Raw genomic sequence first — 16,262 nt, 5'->3', positions numbered from 1 at the left:
CAGCACACAAACAACCACTGGTCATTGCAAGATGGTGTCCCTGCAACACAAAGCCCAAGGAGATATTCTCCATTTGCAAAATGTTTTTTTTTTCCTGGCTCAAAATAGTTAGCACTTGATAACTCATTAAGCATAATCCCTTCAAAATGTCCTGAGAAGCCACGTAGACCACATAATGGGATTTAGGAAGCACTGCAGGGTTTTTCTGATATGATCTGGTGTTAGTCCTTGCCTTTATTGCTAAATCAGAACCCCTCCGTGGGGCTCTCAATTGAATTTGCCAACAGCCTGAACACCCTTTGTTTACCTGACTAAGACCCATTGTATTGACTGGAACAGAGATATCAGAACCCATTCCAGTCCACTATCTCTTGCCACACTGCATTCCTTTCCATTCGTACTCTTTCCATGGGGGAGATCAATAAATGGACACAAGCCTTCAAAATAATGCGATGACAATTCATTACATTTTGCATGATGACCAGAGCCAATCAGTGACAGAGAGGGACAGGGTTCCTTGCTTATTAGTGAATGGGTCCTGGGCAGTATTATTTTGGACCAATCAGAAGCCAGTGTGACAGTGTGATATTATGAACTGGATAGTATTGTTCCTTCATTTTCCAAAACCCAGCATTACTGTCTTCAAAGCATATGCTGAGATGTTGGACAAGCTTTACTAAAAGGCTGTACTTGTAATATAGTGAGGAGTACAGTAAACTGTATTAAATAGCTGTAATGGTGATAAGCTTATATGTTGCAAAATTAAATATTGAGTAATAATGTTTTTGATAACTTCTATTTATATTATTGACTTTTATTCGTATATTTACTTCAAACTTACTTTTTAATAATCATCGGATGGCTCTGCAATATTGCATATATTACATCCACTTTCATGATTGTTGGTTGCATAAAGCAGGGCTTCTTAAACTTTTTGCATTCATGATCCCTTTCCACCCAAGACAATTTGTCACGACCCTTTTCTGCTGGAGAAATTTTTATGTGGCCCCAGATATGTAAAACAGAGTGAGAAATGCCAGTTGTCTAAGCTGGGTTCAGAAAAGGAAGAGGCACACGGGACCATGTTGAAACGTATGTTGGATAATGGAATGCTGCAAAACATTTTAGAGGTAAATCAATCTCTGCTTTATAGATTATAGCAAATCAGTTGATTGTGCAGATCATGAACGACTATAGATCACCCATAAAGAAATGAGTGCACCATATTTAAGTCTCCTATGTGTAACTTTGACTCAGAACAAGGGATTACTTTTAGGACAGAATATAGAGATAATTATTTCTAATTGGCAAGGGGGTCAGGCAAGCCGGCCATTTATCAGCCCTTTTGTTTAATTTGTATGCTGAACTGAGAATGTGGGAAGATGCCGGTCAGTTTTTCTCAAACAAGAGGGGTTCAAGAAAGAGAGCAAAAAAATGTAACAGGTCCAGGTCTTTGGAGACAAAGCTCCCCTTATGTCTCAGCTGGGCTGAGTCTTTGAACATTGTTTTCCATCCTTATGGAGACAACTCCAGGTAGGCTTTTTCATCCACATACAAGAAGGGGAGTAGGGTCTCTCCTGAGAAAGAGGCTGAAGGGTATTCCAACATCAGGGCTGCTGAGTTTGCATTGTAAAAGGCCACCCGACCCCCTTCATAGTTCAGAGTCACTCGGACCCTCTTGGGCTCTTCCCTGGGGGGCAGGATTGGGTTATCAGAGGTGTCGGAGGAGGACCAGTATGTATTGTCCCACTTCCCGATCTCCCAGATCCCACTCTCAGTGCCACAGAAGAGTAAGCCCTTTCTTTCCACAGACCTTCTGGCCACTCCCACAGACCATGCTTCCTCACTCCCCACAATCACTTCCCAAAAATGCCTGCCTCCTGTGAATCCCTCCAGGCCCAGGACATAATCATATTCCTTGAATCTCTCAGGATTGTCAGGAAGATCTTGCCATTCGTCCCTCCATGTCACACGTCTGTGATCTTCAGAGAGGATGAGCTGAGGATGGGCTGTTTTGGGATCTAGAGTCACATGTGCTGTTGGAGGTAGAAAAAGAAAGAGAAAGAAAGAAAAAAGATCATCTCATTCTGATTCTAATAAAGTGACAGCAAAATCTTCCCTCACTTCTTCAAATCTAAACATGTTCTACATTATGTACCTTGTCTTCTTAATAATATTATTTGAGTGAATGGTAGTTTGACCATTGGATTTTGACCCTGGAGACCAAGGTTTGATTCTCTGCTTGAACATGGGAACCCAAAAAACATATTGGGCAAGTTACTCTTAGTCCCAGAAAACCCCAAAGAAAACTTTAGGGTTGTTGAAAGTCAGAAGAAATTTGAAGGAACACAAATCCACTTCCATGCCAAAATTATCTCCATGCATATTTCATATTGCAGCAGGGAAACCAATTACGGTGCTTGCCTAGGGATGCATAGCATGTGGTTGACAAAAAAACCCCCTCTCCTGCCACTAACGTCATCTTGAAACAAAGTGTCATAAAAGAGTATCTTTCTTTTGCTGCAGATTAAATGGGGCAGAAATATATCTAGGCTATTTCAGCACTCCTATGGGAATTTCAGAGGTAATCCAGGTACATGCATTTTGTTTGTATCTTGAAAAAGTTATTTTTTCAATATGCCAGAACTCATATAGAGAGATTTAGTCTTAAACAAGAAACTTTAATCTAAAGCTATTTCTGCTTAATCTATGCAGCACAATTGAGCTTTTGACAGTTTGGGGAAAGAGATGTGGACTTAACTGATGGAACAATATTATTGTATTCTACTTAATAACAACACATTTCCAGTCATTAGAAATTAAGTGTTGTTTGCCAAATATTGGAAAGAGAAAGAAACGCCGGAAATAAGATGTTGGATAAATAAGATCTGGGAAATAATGAACATGGACAAATTAACATATTTATTACATAACAACCAAGGTAAACCAAAAAAACAGACAAACTGGGAAATGGTGAAAGATTATTTGAAGGAAGAGAAATATAAGGTGATTATCTAAAAAAGGATATAAAAGATAAGATCTACAAAACAATTGAATAGGGAAATAAAAGGAAATATACTATATAGAGACACTAGATAGAGATGGTGGAAAAGAGAAACAAAAATTATGTGGTATTGTTGACATATAAGACACTGCAAAGATGGAAGTCTTTTTTTTAAACAATACCTTTATTTTTTTTATTTTTTTCTCTTTTCTTTTTTTTCTTATTTTTCCTATTTTCTTTTCTTTTTCTCTTTCCTTAAACTTTGTCTAATTTGGGAGAGATATTATTTCGAGCCGGTTTTCTGTTTATGGCTGTTTTTGTCCCTCTTTTTTCAAGTTTTTCATTTTCGTTCATTTTCTCTTTGCAATATTGTTCCCACCCCCCACCCCCCTCCATGTAGTCAATGTCGCTCTTGGGTATTGATTTTTCTCTGTCTTTCTTGGTTTGTTTGTTTCAATCTTATCTTAATTTGGTGTTAAAAGCATTAATAAAAATTGATTTTTTAAAAAAAGAAATTAAGTGTTGTTTATTGTTGTCACTGAATTCATTACCTTGGGGAAGTTAGACCATTGAAATATTGCATGGTATTTTTTTAAATTCACTTGATTGATATTGAAAAGTGTAAGTACATTACTTTCTGGACAACACAGGCCCAGTGTCTGTGATTGCTGGGAGATTATGGAACTTGGAGTTCTGATGAATTGACTTTTCTAAACTCTGGTTAGAAAATAATGAGTCAATGGGTGGGCAAAGGGTGGCCCTTGGGATAATTTTTGTAGACTCTGCTATAGAATTATGGGAACTGTAGTGTGACAAGCCCTTTAGGCTTCTCTGCCAAAGAGTGCTGGTGGCTCACCAAATGACAATTCCCAGAATTCAATCACATAGGAGTCAGGACAATTAAAGCAGTGTAAAACTGCATTCATTCTACAGTGTAGATGAACCCTGAGAGGAAGGAAGATGATTGTCTTTTTGTTTTTCACTTGTTTCTGCTGTATCTTGTGGAAGTAGGGCTGAGGTTGGGTAAAAAGGTTCAGGGAGTTCTGCTAAAAATATAAATAAACTGAGATGAATCAAGCCCAAACCTTCCCTAGGATTCCAGATGACTAAACTGGAACCATTGTGTGGGTTTATAGCTGGACTAGGGCTCTGGCAGGACAAGGTTTAATCCCACCCTCCGTAATGGAAAGGCCCTGGGTGACCTTTACTAAATCCCTCTCTCTCAGTCTCGGTGCAATTCCTTCTGAATTATTTTTTTACCTTTTTGCTGCTGAAGTCCAGATTCCAGAGATTCTAAAGAGAAAAAGGAAAGAGGGAGACTTAGCATAAAGTTCAGAAATCCAGGACAATGCAACATAGGATGGCTGAGATACTACACTTGTGAAAAGTAGTGCAACTTCACAAATTTACACCTAATTTGGGAATAGTGGCATTGGACAACAAATGTGCATCATTGCATTCACACGTTATGTACAGCCAGGCATGGAGATCCATCAGTGCATCATGTGCCGCAATGTTCAACTTGCAGTCCCCATAGCAGTGTGTCAGTGGAAACTTCTCGTGGATAGAGAAAAGGGGTCTATAAAGTGATTGAACAAAATGTACCAATCCTACCCAGTTGTCACTGGAAGGAAAGAAATGGCAGCTTGTGGGGAAGTCAAAACTCCCTCTATCTTTGTCAGGTGTGTCTCAATGTATCAGTAGGTACAACTGTTATATAGAAATCCCAGCCACCTCTCAGACTGAGGCTACGAGCAATGGATCTGATTATTTCAGACTGATTAAATTGTTCACTCTAGAAATCTCCAGGTACTCTACTGACTCAATGGTTAACTTCTGCAAAAACCTAGCCATGGAGAAATTATCATGTAGAACTCCAGCAAGATTCCATGGTCAGTTTCTGAGAGAAGTTGACCCAAGAGTTGCATTGGACAATGAGAAATTCTTAGAGAGGTATTCTCTCCAGTTTCTTACAATACCATAAAACCAGGACAGATTTTTTAAAAAAGTATCTGGAACAATGGGCATATAGTTTTTTAAAAAAATGAAACCATATATAAGCGTCTAGGACTGTGTGATGTATTTTCGGAAATAATAAATGTAATAATAATAATAAGGCCCAGGCTGTGGTGCAGGCGGAAGAGCAAGCCAGCTGCAATTAACTGCAATGAATCACTCTGACCAGGAGGACATGAGTTCGAGGCCCGCTCAGAGCCTATGTTTGTTTGTCTTTGTTCTATGTTAAAAGACATTGAATGTTTGCCTATATGTGTAATGTGATCCGCCCTGAGTCCCCTTCGGGGTGAGAAGGGTGGAATATAAATGCTGTAAATAAATAAATAAATAAATAAATAAATAAATAAATAAATAATAATAATAATAATAGTGTTAAAACTTTTATAATTCTTTAAAGACAGGATGCCAAAAGTCAGCATATCAAAACACTCACGATTTGTGTGTGTGTGTGTGTGTGTGCCAGGAGCAACTTGAGAAACTCCAAGTTGCTTCTGGTGTGAGAAAATTGGCTGTCTGCAAGGACATTTTTACCATCCTTGTGGGAGACTTCTCTCATGTCCCTACATGGAGCTGGAGCTGATAGAGGGAGCTCATCCGTGCTTTCCCCGGGTTGGATGCGAACCTGAAACCTTCAGGTCAGCAACCCAACCTTCAGGTCATCAGTCTTGCCGGCACATTGGTTTTAACCCACTGCATCACTGGAGGCTCCATTCAGTCCTGCCAGCACAAGCTCTCACGATCAATTTATAAAATTTTGACTAAAGGGGAAATGCTTTCCCTGCCAGAAAAAGGAGATGAAGGAGGGAACTATTCCCACTTTCCTATAGAGGGGATTATAACATCTATATAGTCTGAGACCAGCTTCTGAATAGGCCTAATCTCCCTTGTTTCCATTAAGTTTAGGCAGAAAATCCCTGCAATCTCCATTACCTCTGCATTGCTTCATGACACCTTCCAAAAAGGGATTTATATCACAGAAGTCATAGATCTTCCATTTCAGGGCAGGAGGAAAAACTGCAGGAAACTCTGATTTTTCCTTCTTCTGACACCTGGAAGAGAAAATATATTGCAAGGTGCATTTACACTGTAAAATTAATGCAGTTTGACGCCACTTTAACTGCCATGACTAAGTGCTGTGGGATCGTGAAGTTTGTAATTTGGTGAATCACCAGTACTCTTTGGCAGAGAATCCTAAGACCTTGTAAAACTACAAGGCCCAAGATTCCATGGTGGTTAAAGTTCAGGAGGAGTGCCCAGTGGTGCATTGGGTTAAGCGGCTGAGCTTCTGAACTTGCTGACCAAAAGGTTGGCAGTTCAAATCCGCACAGTGGGGTGAGCTCCCACTGTTAGCCCCAGTTTCTGCCTACCTAGCAGTTGGAAACCATGCAAATGTGAGTAGATCAATAGGTACCACTTTGGCAGGAAGGTAATGGCACTCCATGCAATCATGCTGGCCACATGACCTTGGAGGTGTCTATGGACAGTGCCAGCTCTTTGGCTTAGAAATGGAGATGAGCACCAACCCCCAGAGCCGGACACAACTAGACTTAACATCAGGGGAAAACCTTTACCTTTACCTTAAAGTTCAGGTGTATTAATTCTACGGTGAAGATGCACCCAAAAAATCACAGAGTTGGAAGGGGTCTCATGGGTCATCAAGTCCAACTCCCCTGTGAACCCAAGCCATGGCCCCTGCAATTTTGAGAGCCTGAGACGGGAAAAGCAAGTGCCAATCCCAACTTTTGTGGAATATTAACTTACCTTCTTATGAAGCTTCCAATATCCTGCAAGTGAGGAAAAGAAACAATTTAGCAGAGGCATTTGCATGGGAACTACTCTCATAGTTTCCCTCCACAAACTACAGAGATGCATAAATCTATTTCAGTGGCACTGTTTTGCAAACACCTTTTTGGCCAAGCTGTGATAAATGTGATCTGTGAATTGAATGAAATTGAATGAAAATTGGATGATATGGGTCTGGTGAAGACTGAAGACACCATCCTAAGAAGATTGAAGCCTGGAAAACTACAAAAAGAGGTAAAGAATCCATGAACTCCTGAACTACTGACATGACCAGAGACATTTATTAACTCTTAGGTAAACAATATGTTTACATGACCAGAGACAATAACTCTTTAAGTTAAGGAAGTCAACACAATGGTTCCTTACGTTAAGAAGGAAAACCAACATCTGTCCGGAACTGATGGAGAGTGAGCATGTTTTAGCTGGATAACAAGTTAATCGATTTAGAACAACAACAGCAAAAACGCTACATAAAAGAGGTCTTTTTCTCTCAGAAAAAGTATGTCAGACCAGTAGGAATACCATTCTGAACACTATTATGAACAGCCACCTCTTCTCAAGAAGCGGACGGATGGTAAGAATGCTTAATGAATGAATGAATGAATGAATGAATGAATGATGAATGAATGTTAGAGTAGATGTGAATATTTCCCCCTTTTTTGTCTGTGTAACTAACCAATATAGTTATTATTAGTACTTGAGTCTGTGTGTCTACTTCTTTCTCTGAAAGTGCCTAATGCAGTCTGTCTCACTGAAAATGGAATAAAAGAGCATTTTTAAAGTTTTAACAAAATATTCATGACAAAATCACCAAAACACTGTTCAGATGCAAGCCTTCAAGCTTGATGGGAAATTTGAAGGCTTCCACACCAAGCACTTCACAAATGCATGATGAAGGCAATGTCGGTATGATGCAATGCCTCACTTGATAAAGTCTCAAGCCTCAAACTTTCCTCTTTATTTATTTACAGTATTTATATTCCACCCTTCTCACCCTGAAGGGGACTCAGGGTGGATTACAATGCACATATACATGGCAAACATTCAATGTATTAGGCATCCGACTTATAGACAGACACAGAGGCAATTTAACTTTTTTCCTGCTTACAGCTTCAAAAGGGTATGCTCAATTCCAGCCACAGGGGGAGCTGCCACTTCATGAGAAGAGATACAGTAGAGTTTCACTTATCCAACATAAACGGGCCGGCAGAATGTTGGATAAGCGAATATGTTGGATAATAAGGAAGGATTAAGGAAAAGCCTATTAAACATCAAATTAGGTTATGATTTTACAAATTAAGCACCAAAACATCATGTTATATAACAAATTTGACAGAAAAAGTAGTTCAATACGCAGTAATGCTATGTAGTAATTACTGTATTTATGAATTTAGCACCAAAATATCACGATATATTGAAAACATTGACTACAAAAATGCGTTGGATAATCCAGAACGTTGGATAAACGAGTGTTGGATAAGTGAGACTCTACTGTATAAGGAATAGGTTCAATGAGAGCTTTCATGCAACTGCATGTACAATTCCCTATCACAAGTACACAGTGGGCACACTACAATCACTACAGGATTGCTGTGTATGGTAGATGTTAATAAATGGAAGCTTTTACGTCTGCTTCTGAACCACAGTCACAGTGCAGTGTAATAATGTGCCACTCAGGTTTGTGAAACAAGTAACAGTAACTTTACTTAACTTCAAGAGATCAAACAGAGCAACAATATATATAATAGTCTCCCCAATTGCTCACAGAGAACAGAGGGAATGAACAGTCCTTTTAAATAGTCCTTAAATATGCCTCAGTGCCTCAGAAGATGGCTGCCAACTCTCAATGCCTTAGAAATGCCTTGTCATTTCTAAGGCATTGAGAGTTGGCAGCCATCTTCTTTCCTGGCTGTTTCCAGTCAGCACTCTCTATCACTCACTATCACTCACTGAGGTAAAAGCCTGCACAAACCGGTTCTCTCAGCAGCTTGGCAGAGAAAATAGCCAATCAGATTTGCCAGCTCTTCACAGGTTCAGCCAATCAGCGGCTGACACATATTCTTCCAGATTGCTAGCTCTTCACAGGCTCAGCCAATCAGCTGCTGACACAGTTAACCCATTACATTATCTTTTACAAACCCGAACATATTTAACAATATTATGCATGAAACAAAGTCTGTGTAGCCTGAACCATCAGAAAGCTGAGGTGTCACTGTCCCAGCCACTCCTGTAGTCAATTTTGGCCTTACCTGGAGGAGTTCACTTGCCGGCTGCTGATGCTTCTCCTCCATCTCTTGGATGAGTTTCGAGAGAGAGGAGAGTTCTTCGGAGAGTCTGGCCAGATGTTCCTCCCCTTTGGCTGAAATCTCCTTCTCCACCTCTTCCATTTTTGCCAGCAGATTCCTCTCTTGTTCTTCTAGAAACTGGTGCATGTGTCTGAAGGCAGCCACAGCCTTTTCCTTCTCTCTGTGGGTTATCTCCTAGAATAAAAAAGGAGAAACAGGAGTGAGAGGAAGAAAGAAACTGTTACTGGACTGAATTCTCCACTTTCCCTTGAAAAGAGACTTGTGTCCCTTGATACAGAAAATACCCAGAAGTGAAAGAGCATTGCGAATCCCCGAATGTGCCTGCCACTGGAATGAGCTTGGGTCAATGTTTTCTGTAGGCTATAGGACCTTTCAAATGGTAGATGTTTTTGACAATTTGGGTTATCCAGATATTCACTCAATCCTGCAATATGTTCCCACTTTCTACCGGTAGTTGCAATGCTACTTACTAGCAAATCTTGGCTTTCCTGTGCTGTGTCTGCTTTGTAGGCCAGAATTTCCTCTCTCTCCTTCTTCAGAGACTTCAGCAAATTCCAAATCCGATCCTGAAAAGGAAAACAAAGTCCTTGCTCACTTTTTTCTTCAAGGTTTAGAAGGGTTAGAAATATTATGTAATGGATCACACTGCATTTATAAATTTTATGGGAACTTTTGGACAATGTTGACCACTATTTGCAGTGCTCTCTCTCCTTTTGTTAATGATGCTTCAACATTTTTTTACCCATCAAAAGCCTCTGTCCCCAACCAAACATTTTTTTTCAATGCAGAATTTATGAAATAGCTTTAAAATTAAAATAAAATGTTGGAACTGTGCTAAAATAAAATGTAAACATTAAAGAACAGTAGATGTGTAGGAAGATGTGGTTAGAGGGGTATGCAAAATATTATCAGGGGACTATCAATTGCTGAACTGGCACAACTAAGCGAATAAAGACCATTGTGATACTGAGACTGCTCAACTTGGTAAATATCTGGTATTAAAAAATTTCCAAAATTCTCATGTGAGTGCCTTAGACTGCTATCAAGTTTCTGCCAGCATCACACTATCAATGATAGTGTGATAGCACTGAATAACAGGTTCATGCAATAAAGTCTGATATTTTTCTTCAAGGAGTTTTCATTCATTCTTCCCATATGAGTTTATTTTAACCTACAATTTTCAAAAAATATAATGCTTGCTTGGTTCTGTTATCCCAGCCCTAGCTAAGACGGCCACAATTATTATGCACAGGTGGTTTGAACACTGGATTATGACACTGGAAAACAGGGTTTGAATCCCCACCTGGCCATGAAAACCCACACTGGGTGACCTTGGGCATGTCACACACCATTAGCCCTTGAAAAGTTTTGCCTTAGAGTCAACGTAAATCAGAAATGACTTGAAGGCCCACTCTTTGCTCTGCATCCAGCTTCTGGCTGGCAACAATAAGGATACATTAAACCTTCCTAATCCTATCTTCTTAAGGGATAATTCTTTCATTTCTCTTGGATCTGGGTGCATAGAATCATAAAGTGGGAAGAAACCACAAAGAACATCCTGTTCAGCCCTTTTTTGGTATGTGGAAATACACAATGAAAATGCTCCCAATAGAGGGCCATTCAGCCTTGAAAAACCTCCAGAGAAGAAGATTCCACCACATTTTAGACTACGATCTTTGGACGGCTTGATTTTAATTGATTATCAGGTTTTTAATGTTATTGTAGGAATTTTAATTTTGTATATTTTAAATGTACTGTATGTTTGATATGTGTGTCTGTAGGCATTGAACAAGTGCCTGTGTAAGCCACCTTGAGGGCCGGCAGAATATTGGATAAGCGAATATGTTGGATAATAAGGAGAGATTAAGGAAAAGCCTATTAAACATCAAATTAGGTTATGATTTTACAAATTAAGCACCAAAACATCATGTTATACAACAAATTTGGCAGAAAAAGTAGTTCAATACGCAGTAATGCTATGTAGTAATTACTGTATTTACAAATTTAGCACCAAAATATCATGATGTATTGAAAACATTGACTACAAAAATGGATAAGTGAGACTCTACTGTAAAATGAATAAATTCTCAGGCAGCATATTTCACTGTAACAGGGTTATTCCTAATATTTAGATGGAATTGTTGTATGTTTTCCGGGCTGTATGGCCATGTTCCAAAAGTATTCTCTCCTGACGTTTAGCCCACATCTTTGGCAGGCATCTGAGATGTGGGCGAAACGTCAGGAGAGAATACTTCTGGAACATGGCCATACAGCCCGGAAAACAGACAAGAATCCTGTGATCCCAGCCATAAAAGCCTTCAACAACACTTTAGATGGAATCTTTTTTCCCGTAATTTGAATCCATCATTCCATATGGGACAAAATAATTTTCAGCAGGAAAAAGATAATAACAAAAACATACAAAATACTCCTTAAGTGGAGCACAGAAAAAGAAATAGTGAAAGAATGTATGACAAAATGGTCAAAAATATTGGAAGATCGATAAGCTTAAATGAATGGGAAACAATGTGGAACAAGAAAATAATCTATACATATGCATATGAACTGGAAAAAAACTGGCTGAAAATGATGCACCAATGGTGTATGTCCCCTCAAAAGATAGCCAAAATCTCAAAAAATACGAATTATAAATGCTGAAAATGTGACAAGAATGAAGGGACCTTTTTCATCTATGGTGGAATTGTGAAAAAGCAAAACTGTACTGGAAAAGAATTCATGAATTAACACAAAATATCTTAAAACACAAGATACCTTTGAAGCCAGAATACTTTCTACTTGGAATGACTAATTTGGAATGGGAAACAAATACAGACAAACTCTTCACAGTGGCAAGAATTGTGTATGCCAGATCATGGAGAATAAACGCTATCCCAGAAAAAGAAGAATGGATAGGAAAAGTAATAGATGTTATGAACATGGACTATTTAACGGTACTATTATCAAGATCACAAGAAAAGAACATAAAAGAGACGGATTGGACCCCCTTTACTAAGTGGCTGAAAGAGAAAATCAAATGGACTGCTTGAAGAATTAATTTAAAGAAACAGTACAGTTAAGTTTGAAATCAAACAGGACTGAATAAATCATTACTGCTATAGGATATAGAAATACTAAACAATGGTAAGGAAAAAGGAGGAAAAAAATGACTACCATGAAGAAGGACATATTTAACTTTTTTCTTTTTTTCCTTTTTTCTTTTTTTTCCTGTTGTTATTTTTCTCTATACTTTCCCACTTTCCTATACCCTTAATGTTCCCCCACTTTTTATGGAAAAAAGACTATATTTTATCCTAAATAAAAATTATTTTAAAAAAAAACATTGTAGAATTAAAAGTTTGACACCACTTGAACTGCTATGGCTTGATGATATGGAATCCTGCCATTTGTAATTTAGTGAGGCACCAATATTTTTGGCACAAAGGCAAAAGACTGTAAAAATACTTCTTCCATGATGCTATAGCATTGAGCATTTAACAGGAATCAATCTGAACTCATTTTACAGTATAGAAGACCACAGTCTCTGAAAACCTCAGGGTCTGGAGCAATGTTACACACATGTATTCAGTGGTGGAGATGGACTACAGCACTCCCAATTATCCCTCTTCCTACCTTGTACTCTTGCAATGACTCATCCAGAGGAATCACCTTGTGTTTTTCGTGCTCCTTTGACTTGTCACACACCACACAGATGGAACTTTCATGGTCCTTACAGAAGAGCTTCAGGGGTTCTTGGTGCTTCTGGCAGACTCTTCCCTTTTCTTCTCTTTTCTGGCTCCTCAATTTCTTTGCTATTTTCACCAGGTTCATCAGTTGCCAATTTGGCCTGATGTCCTCTTTCAACACTTCTTTCCTGCATTGTGGGCAGGAGGCCTCTTTCTCCTTCCTGTACTGATCCAGGCAGGATTGGCAGAAGTTGTGTCCGCAGGCAATGCTCACGGGCTTCTTGAAAAACTCCAAGCAGATGGGACAGGCCAATTCCTCACGGAGCTCCTTGACAGGGTCTCCAGTGGCCATGGCTGCTGAGGCTCCTTTGAGAAGACCAGACAGAGTTAGTGGCTTTACTTTCATTTCTCAGACCTTCCCTTCCTGGAAATCATCTGATGACTCTGCCTCTACTTAGGCTCTGGCACTGCAAGATCTGAGTTCTCAAACTGGCAGTGCTTTCGGGAACCTGGACATGGGAGCTTTACCCTCTCTTTTCCTTCCTCTGTATTGTGTGCAATTTTTTATCTAAGTTATAGACAGCACATAATTCCCTTGCAATAAAAGCTTCCAAGTCTCCCATTTTATTTCCAGTTACAATTCAAAGGTTTAGTCAGTAGTCTGAGCTATAAAGCCCTAAAGAAATTCCTAACTTTATATTCCCATAGGAACTTGGCAGAACTTTCAAATTAACAGGGGGAGGCTTTCTCTTGGCCCCATCATCAACTACACTATAGAATAAATGCAGTTTGATGTCACTTGAGCTACCATGGCTGAATTCTATGAAATCATGGGAATGTAGTTTGGTGACAAACCAGGACTTGGGATTATTTTTTCTACGTATTGTGATTTTTTAAATACGAGGGTGAGCACTCGATCATCAAGCCCAGCTCACTGTTTACCTAATCAGTTCAAAAACAGCTTAGAGCTGTAAGTAGACAAATTAGGTACTGCTAATTAGGGAGGGAGGTATTTTATGACTCCATAAAGAACAAGACCAGAAATGTGATGACCAAAACGAAGGGGGAAGGAAGAAGTCCTGATGGCTCTTCATCATAGATAATTGAGCAACAGCACCCCCCTGTGACTGAATCAAAACTCAACCTCCAAAGCATTGAAACTGGACAATATACTTCCTTTCTGTCTGTTCTGTCCTGTCTGTCCAAATGACATTGAATATTTGCCATGTACTATGATCCACCCTGAATTCCCTTTGGGAGATAGAGCAGAATATAAATAAAGTGTTATTGCTGTTGTTGTTGTCATTTGCCCTTTGGATCTATTTGCTTTGATTTTACATTTTGGATTGTAAGAGTACTATCTCTCTATCTCTCTATCTCTCTCTCTATCTCTCTATCTCTCTATCTATCTATCTATCTATTTACAGTAGAGTCTCACTTATCCAACATTCTGGATTATCCAACATTCTGGATTATCCAACACATTTTTGTAGTCAATACATCGTGATATTTTGGTGCTAAATTCGTAAATAAAGTAATTACTACATAGCATTGCTGCGTATTGAACTACTTTTTCTGTCAAATTTGTTGTATAACATGATGTTTTGGTGTTTAATTTGTAAAATCATAACCTAATTTGATGTTTAATAGGCTTTTCCTTAATCTCTCCTTATTATCCAACATATTCGCTTATCCAACGTTCTGCCGGCCCATTTATGTTGGATAAGCGAGACTCTACTGTGTGTGTAGACACACAGACACACACACACACACACACACACATATATATACATATGCTTATTGTTGTAAGCCACCCTAAGCCCCCAAAGGGAGAGGGGGCGGGATATAAATAAAATATGATGATGATGATGATGATGATGATGATGATTGTATGACACAGCAAACAAGACAGATATGCTGGATTTCGTATCACAAAATCACAAGTCAAACACTTCCCAAGTTTCTGATTTTTGACTTCAATCAAAACAGGTTCTTCACTTTGCTTTACATATTCTGCCAGGGCATGTTCTTCTTCTTTGACTGCTTGTTTTACTTGTAAGAATCCTCTGCCCCCTGATCTTCTAGGCACATATAGCCAGTCAACATCACTGCAAGAGTGCAGGGAATGATGAATGGTCATGAATTTTCTTGTTTTTCTGTCCAAATTGACCAGTTCAGCCTGAGTTCAATTGAGAATGCCAGCATTATATCTTATGACAGGTATGGCCCAGGTGTTTATGGCCTTGATGGTGTTGCCTCCATTGAGCTTGCTTTTGAGAATTTTTCTGACCCTTTGTGTGTATTCTTTGCTGACCACAGTTTTCACATGTTCATGCTTGATGTTGTCCAGCTGTAATATGCCGAGATATTTATAGGCCTCTGGTTGGTGACACTTTATTGTTTGGCCATTAGGCATATTTATGCCCTCACTTTCAATGATTTTTCCCTTCTTCAATGCCACTGTCGAACATTTGTCCAAACCAAACTCCATGCTGATATCAGTGCTAAAAATTCGGACAGTGTTAGTCAGAGACTGGATTTCAGTTTCCGTTTTCCCATACAGCTTCAGGTCATCCATGTACATCAGATGCGAAATTTTGTGAGATTTCTTAGATGTTTTATAGTCGAGATTTGTTTTTTGTAAGATTGTTGACAGAGGGATCATGGCAATAATGAAAAGCAGAGGGGACAATGAGTCTCCCTGGAAAATTCCTCTCCTGATGTTGACAAGTCCATAGCTTTCATTTCCAACAAACAGTTCAGTTTTCCAGTGCTCCATCATGTTTTCAATAAAGGTGCCAACGTTTTTAAAAATCCCAATGGCGTCCAGGCACTTGATGATCCAGCTGTGTGGGAGTGAGTCAAAGGCCTTTTTGTAGTCAATCCACATCATGTGAAGATTAGCTTTTCGGCTTTTACAGTTCTCCAGAATCATTTTGTCAATTAATAACTGGTCTTTTGTGCCCCTGCTTTTCCGTTTGTTGCCTTTTTGTTCATCTGGCAAGATTTTTTTTTTCTTCAAGATAGTCTTGAATTCTGTCAGCTATGATGTCAGTCAATATCTTAAACATAGTGGGCAGACACGTTATTGGCCTGTAGTTTCCTGGTGCTGCTCCTTTTGCTGGATCCTTTTGTATCAGGTAAGTTCTTCCAGTTGTTAGCCATTCACTGATACTTCCTTTCTGCAGCATCTCATTGAATTGTTGGGCCATTTTTCCATGTAAACTAATCAGATATTTGAGCCAAAATCCATGAAGTTGATCACTACCAGGCGATGTCCAGTTCTTGACTTTTTTGCACTCGTTTGCTGATCATTTCAGTTGTTATTTCCGTCTGTTCCATTTTGTTCTGTGAGAATTTTCTTTCAAACTCCTTTATCCACCCAGCGTTTTTGTTGTAGTTCTTATTTTCCCAAAGCTCTTTCTCTGGCTTTATGGTTACTGTGTCTGT

At 39.1% G+C, this 16,262-nt stretch overlaps 1 protein-coding gene across 1 annotated transcript; it reads right to left on the bottom strand.

The window, feature by feature from the left end:
* Positions 1-1,507: 1,507 nt before the first annotated feature.
* LOC100555130 (zinc finger protein RFP) lies at positions 1,508-14,533 on the bottom strand. Its single transcript, XM_003218073.4, has 7 exons — positions 12,760-14,533; positions 9,600-9,695; positions 9,073-9,303; positions 6,782-6,804; positions 5,951-6,069; positions 4,265-4,297; positions 1,508-2,036 (listed from the first exon to the last, which is right to left on the bottom strand). The coding sequence occupies exons 1-7, from the start codon at positions 13,216-13,218 to the stop codon at positions 1,516-1,518; spliced, it is 1,482 nt and encodes a 493-aa protein (XP_003218121.2). The 5' UTR covers positions 13,219-14,533; the 3' UTR covers positions 1,508-1,515.
* Between the last annotated feature and the right edge of the window lie 1,729 nt (positions 14,534-16,262).

Source organism: Anolis carolinensis, chromosome 2 (assembly GCF_035594765.1).
Source record: "Anolis carolinensis isolate JA03-04 chromosome 2, rAnoCar3.1.pri, whole genome shotgun sequence".
Taxonomy (NCBI): Eukaryota; Metazoa; Chordata; class Lepidosauria; order Squamata; family Dactyloidae; genus Anolis; species Anolis carolinensis.
The sequence above is the reverse complement of the archived record's forward strand: the minus strand, read 5'-3'. Positions and strand labels throughout refer to the sequence as shown.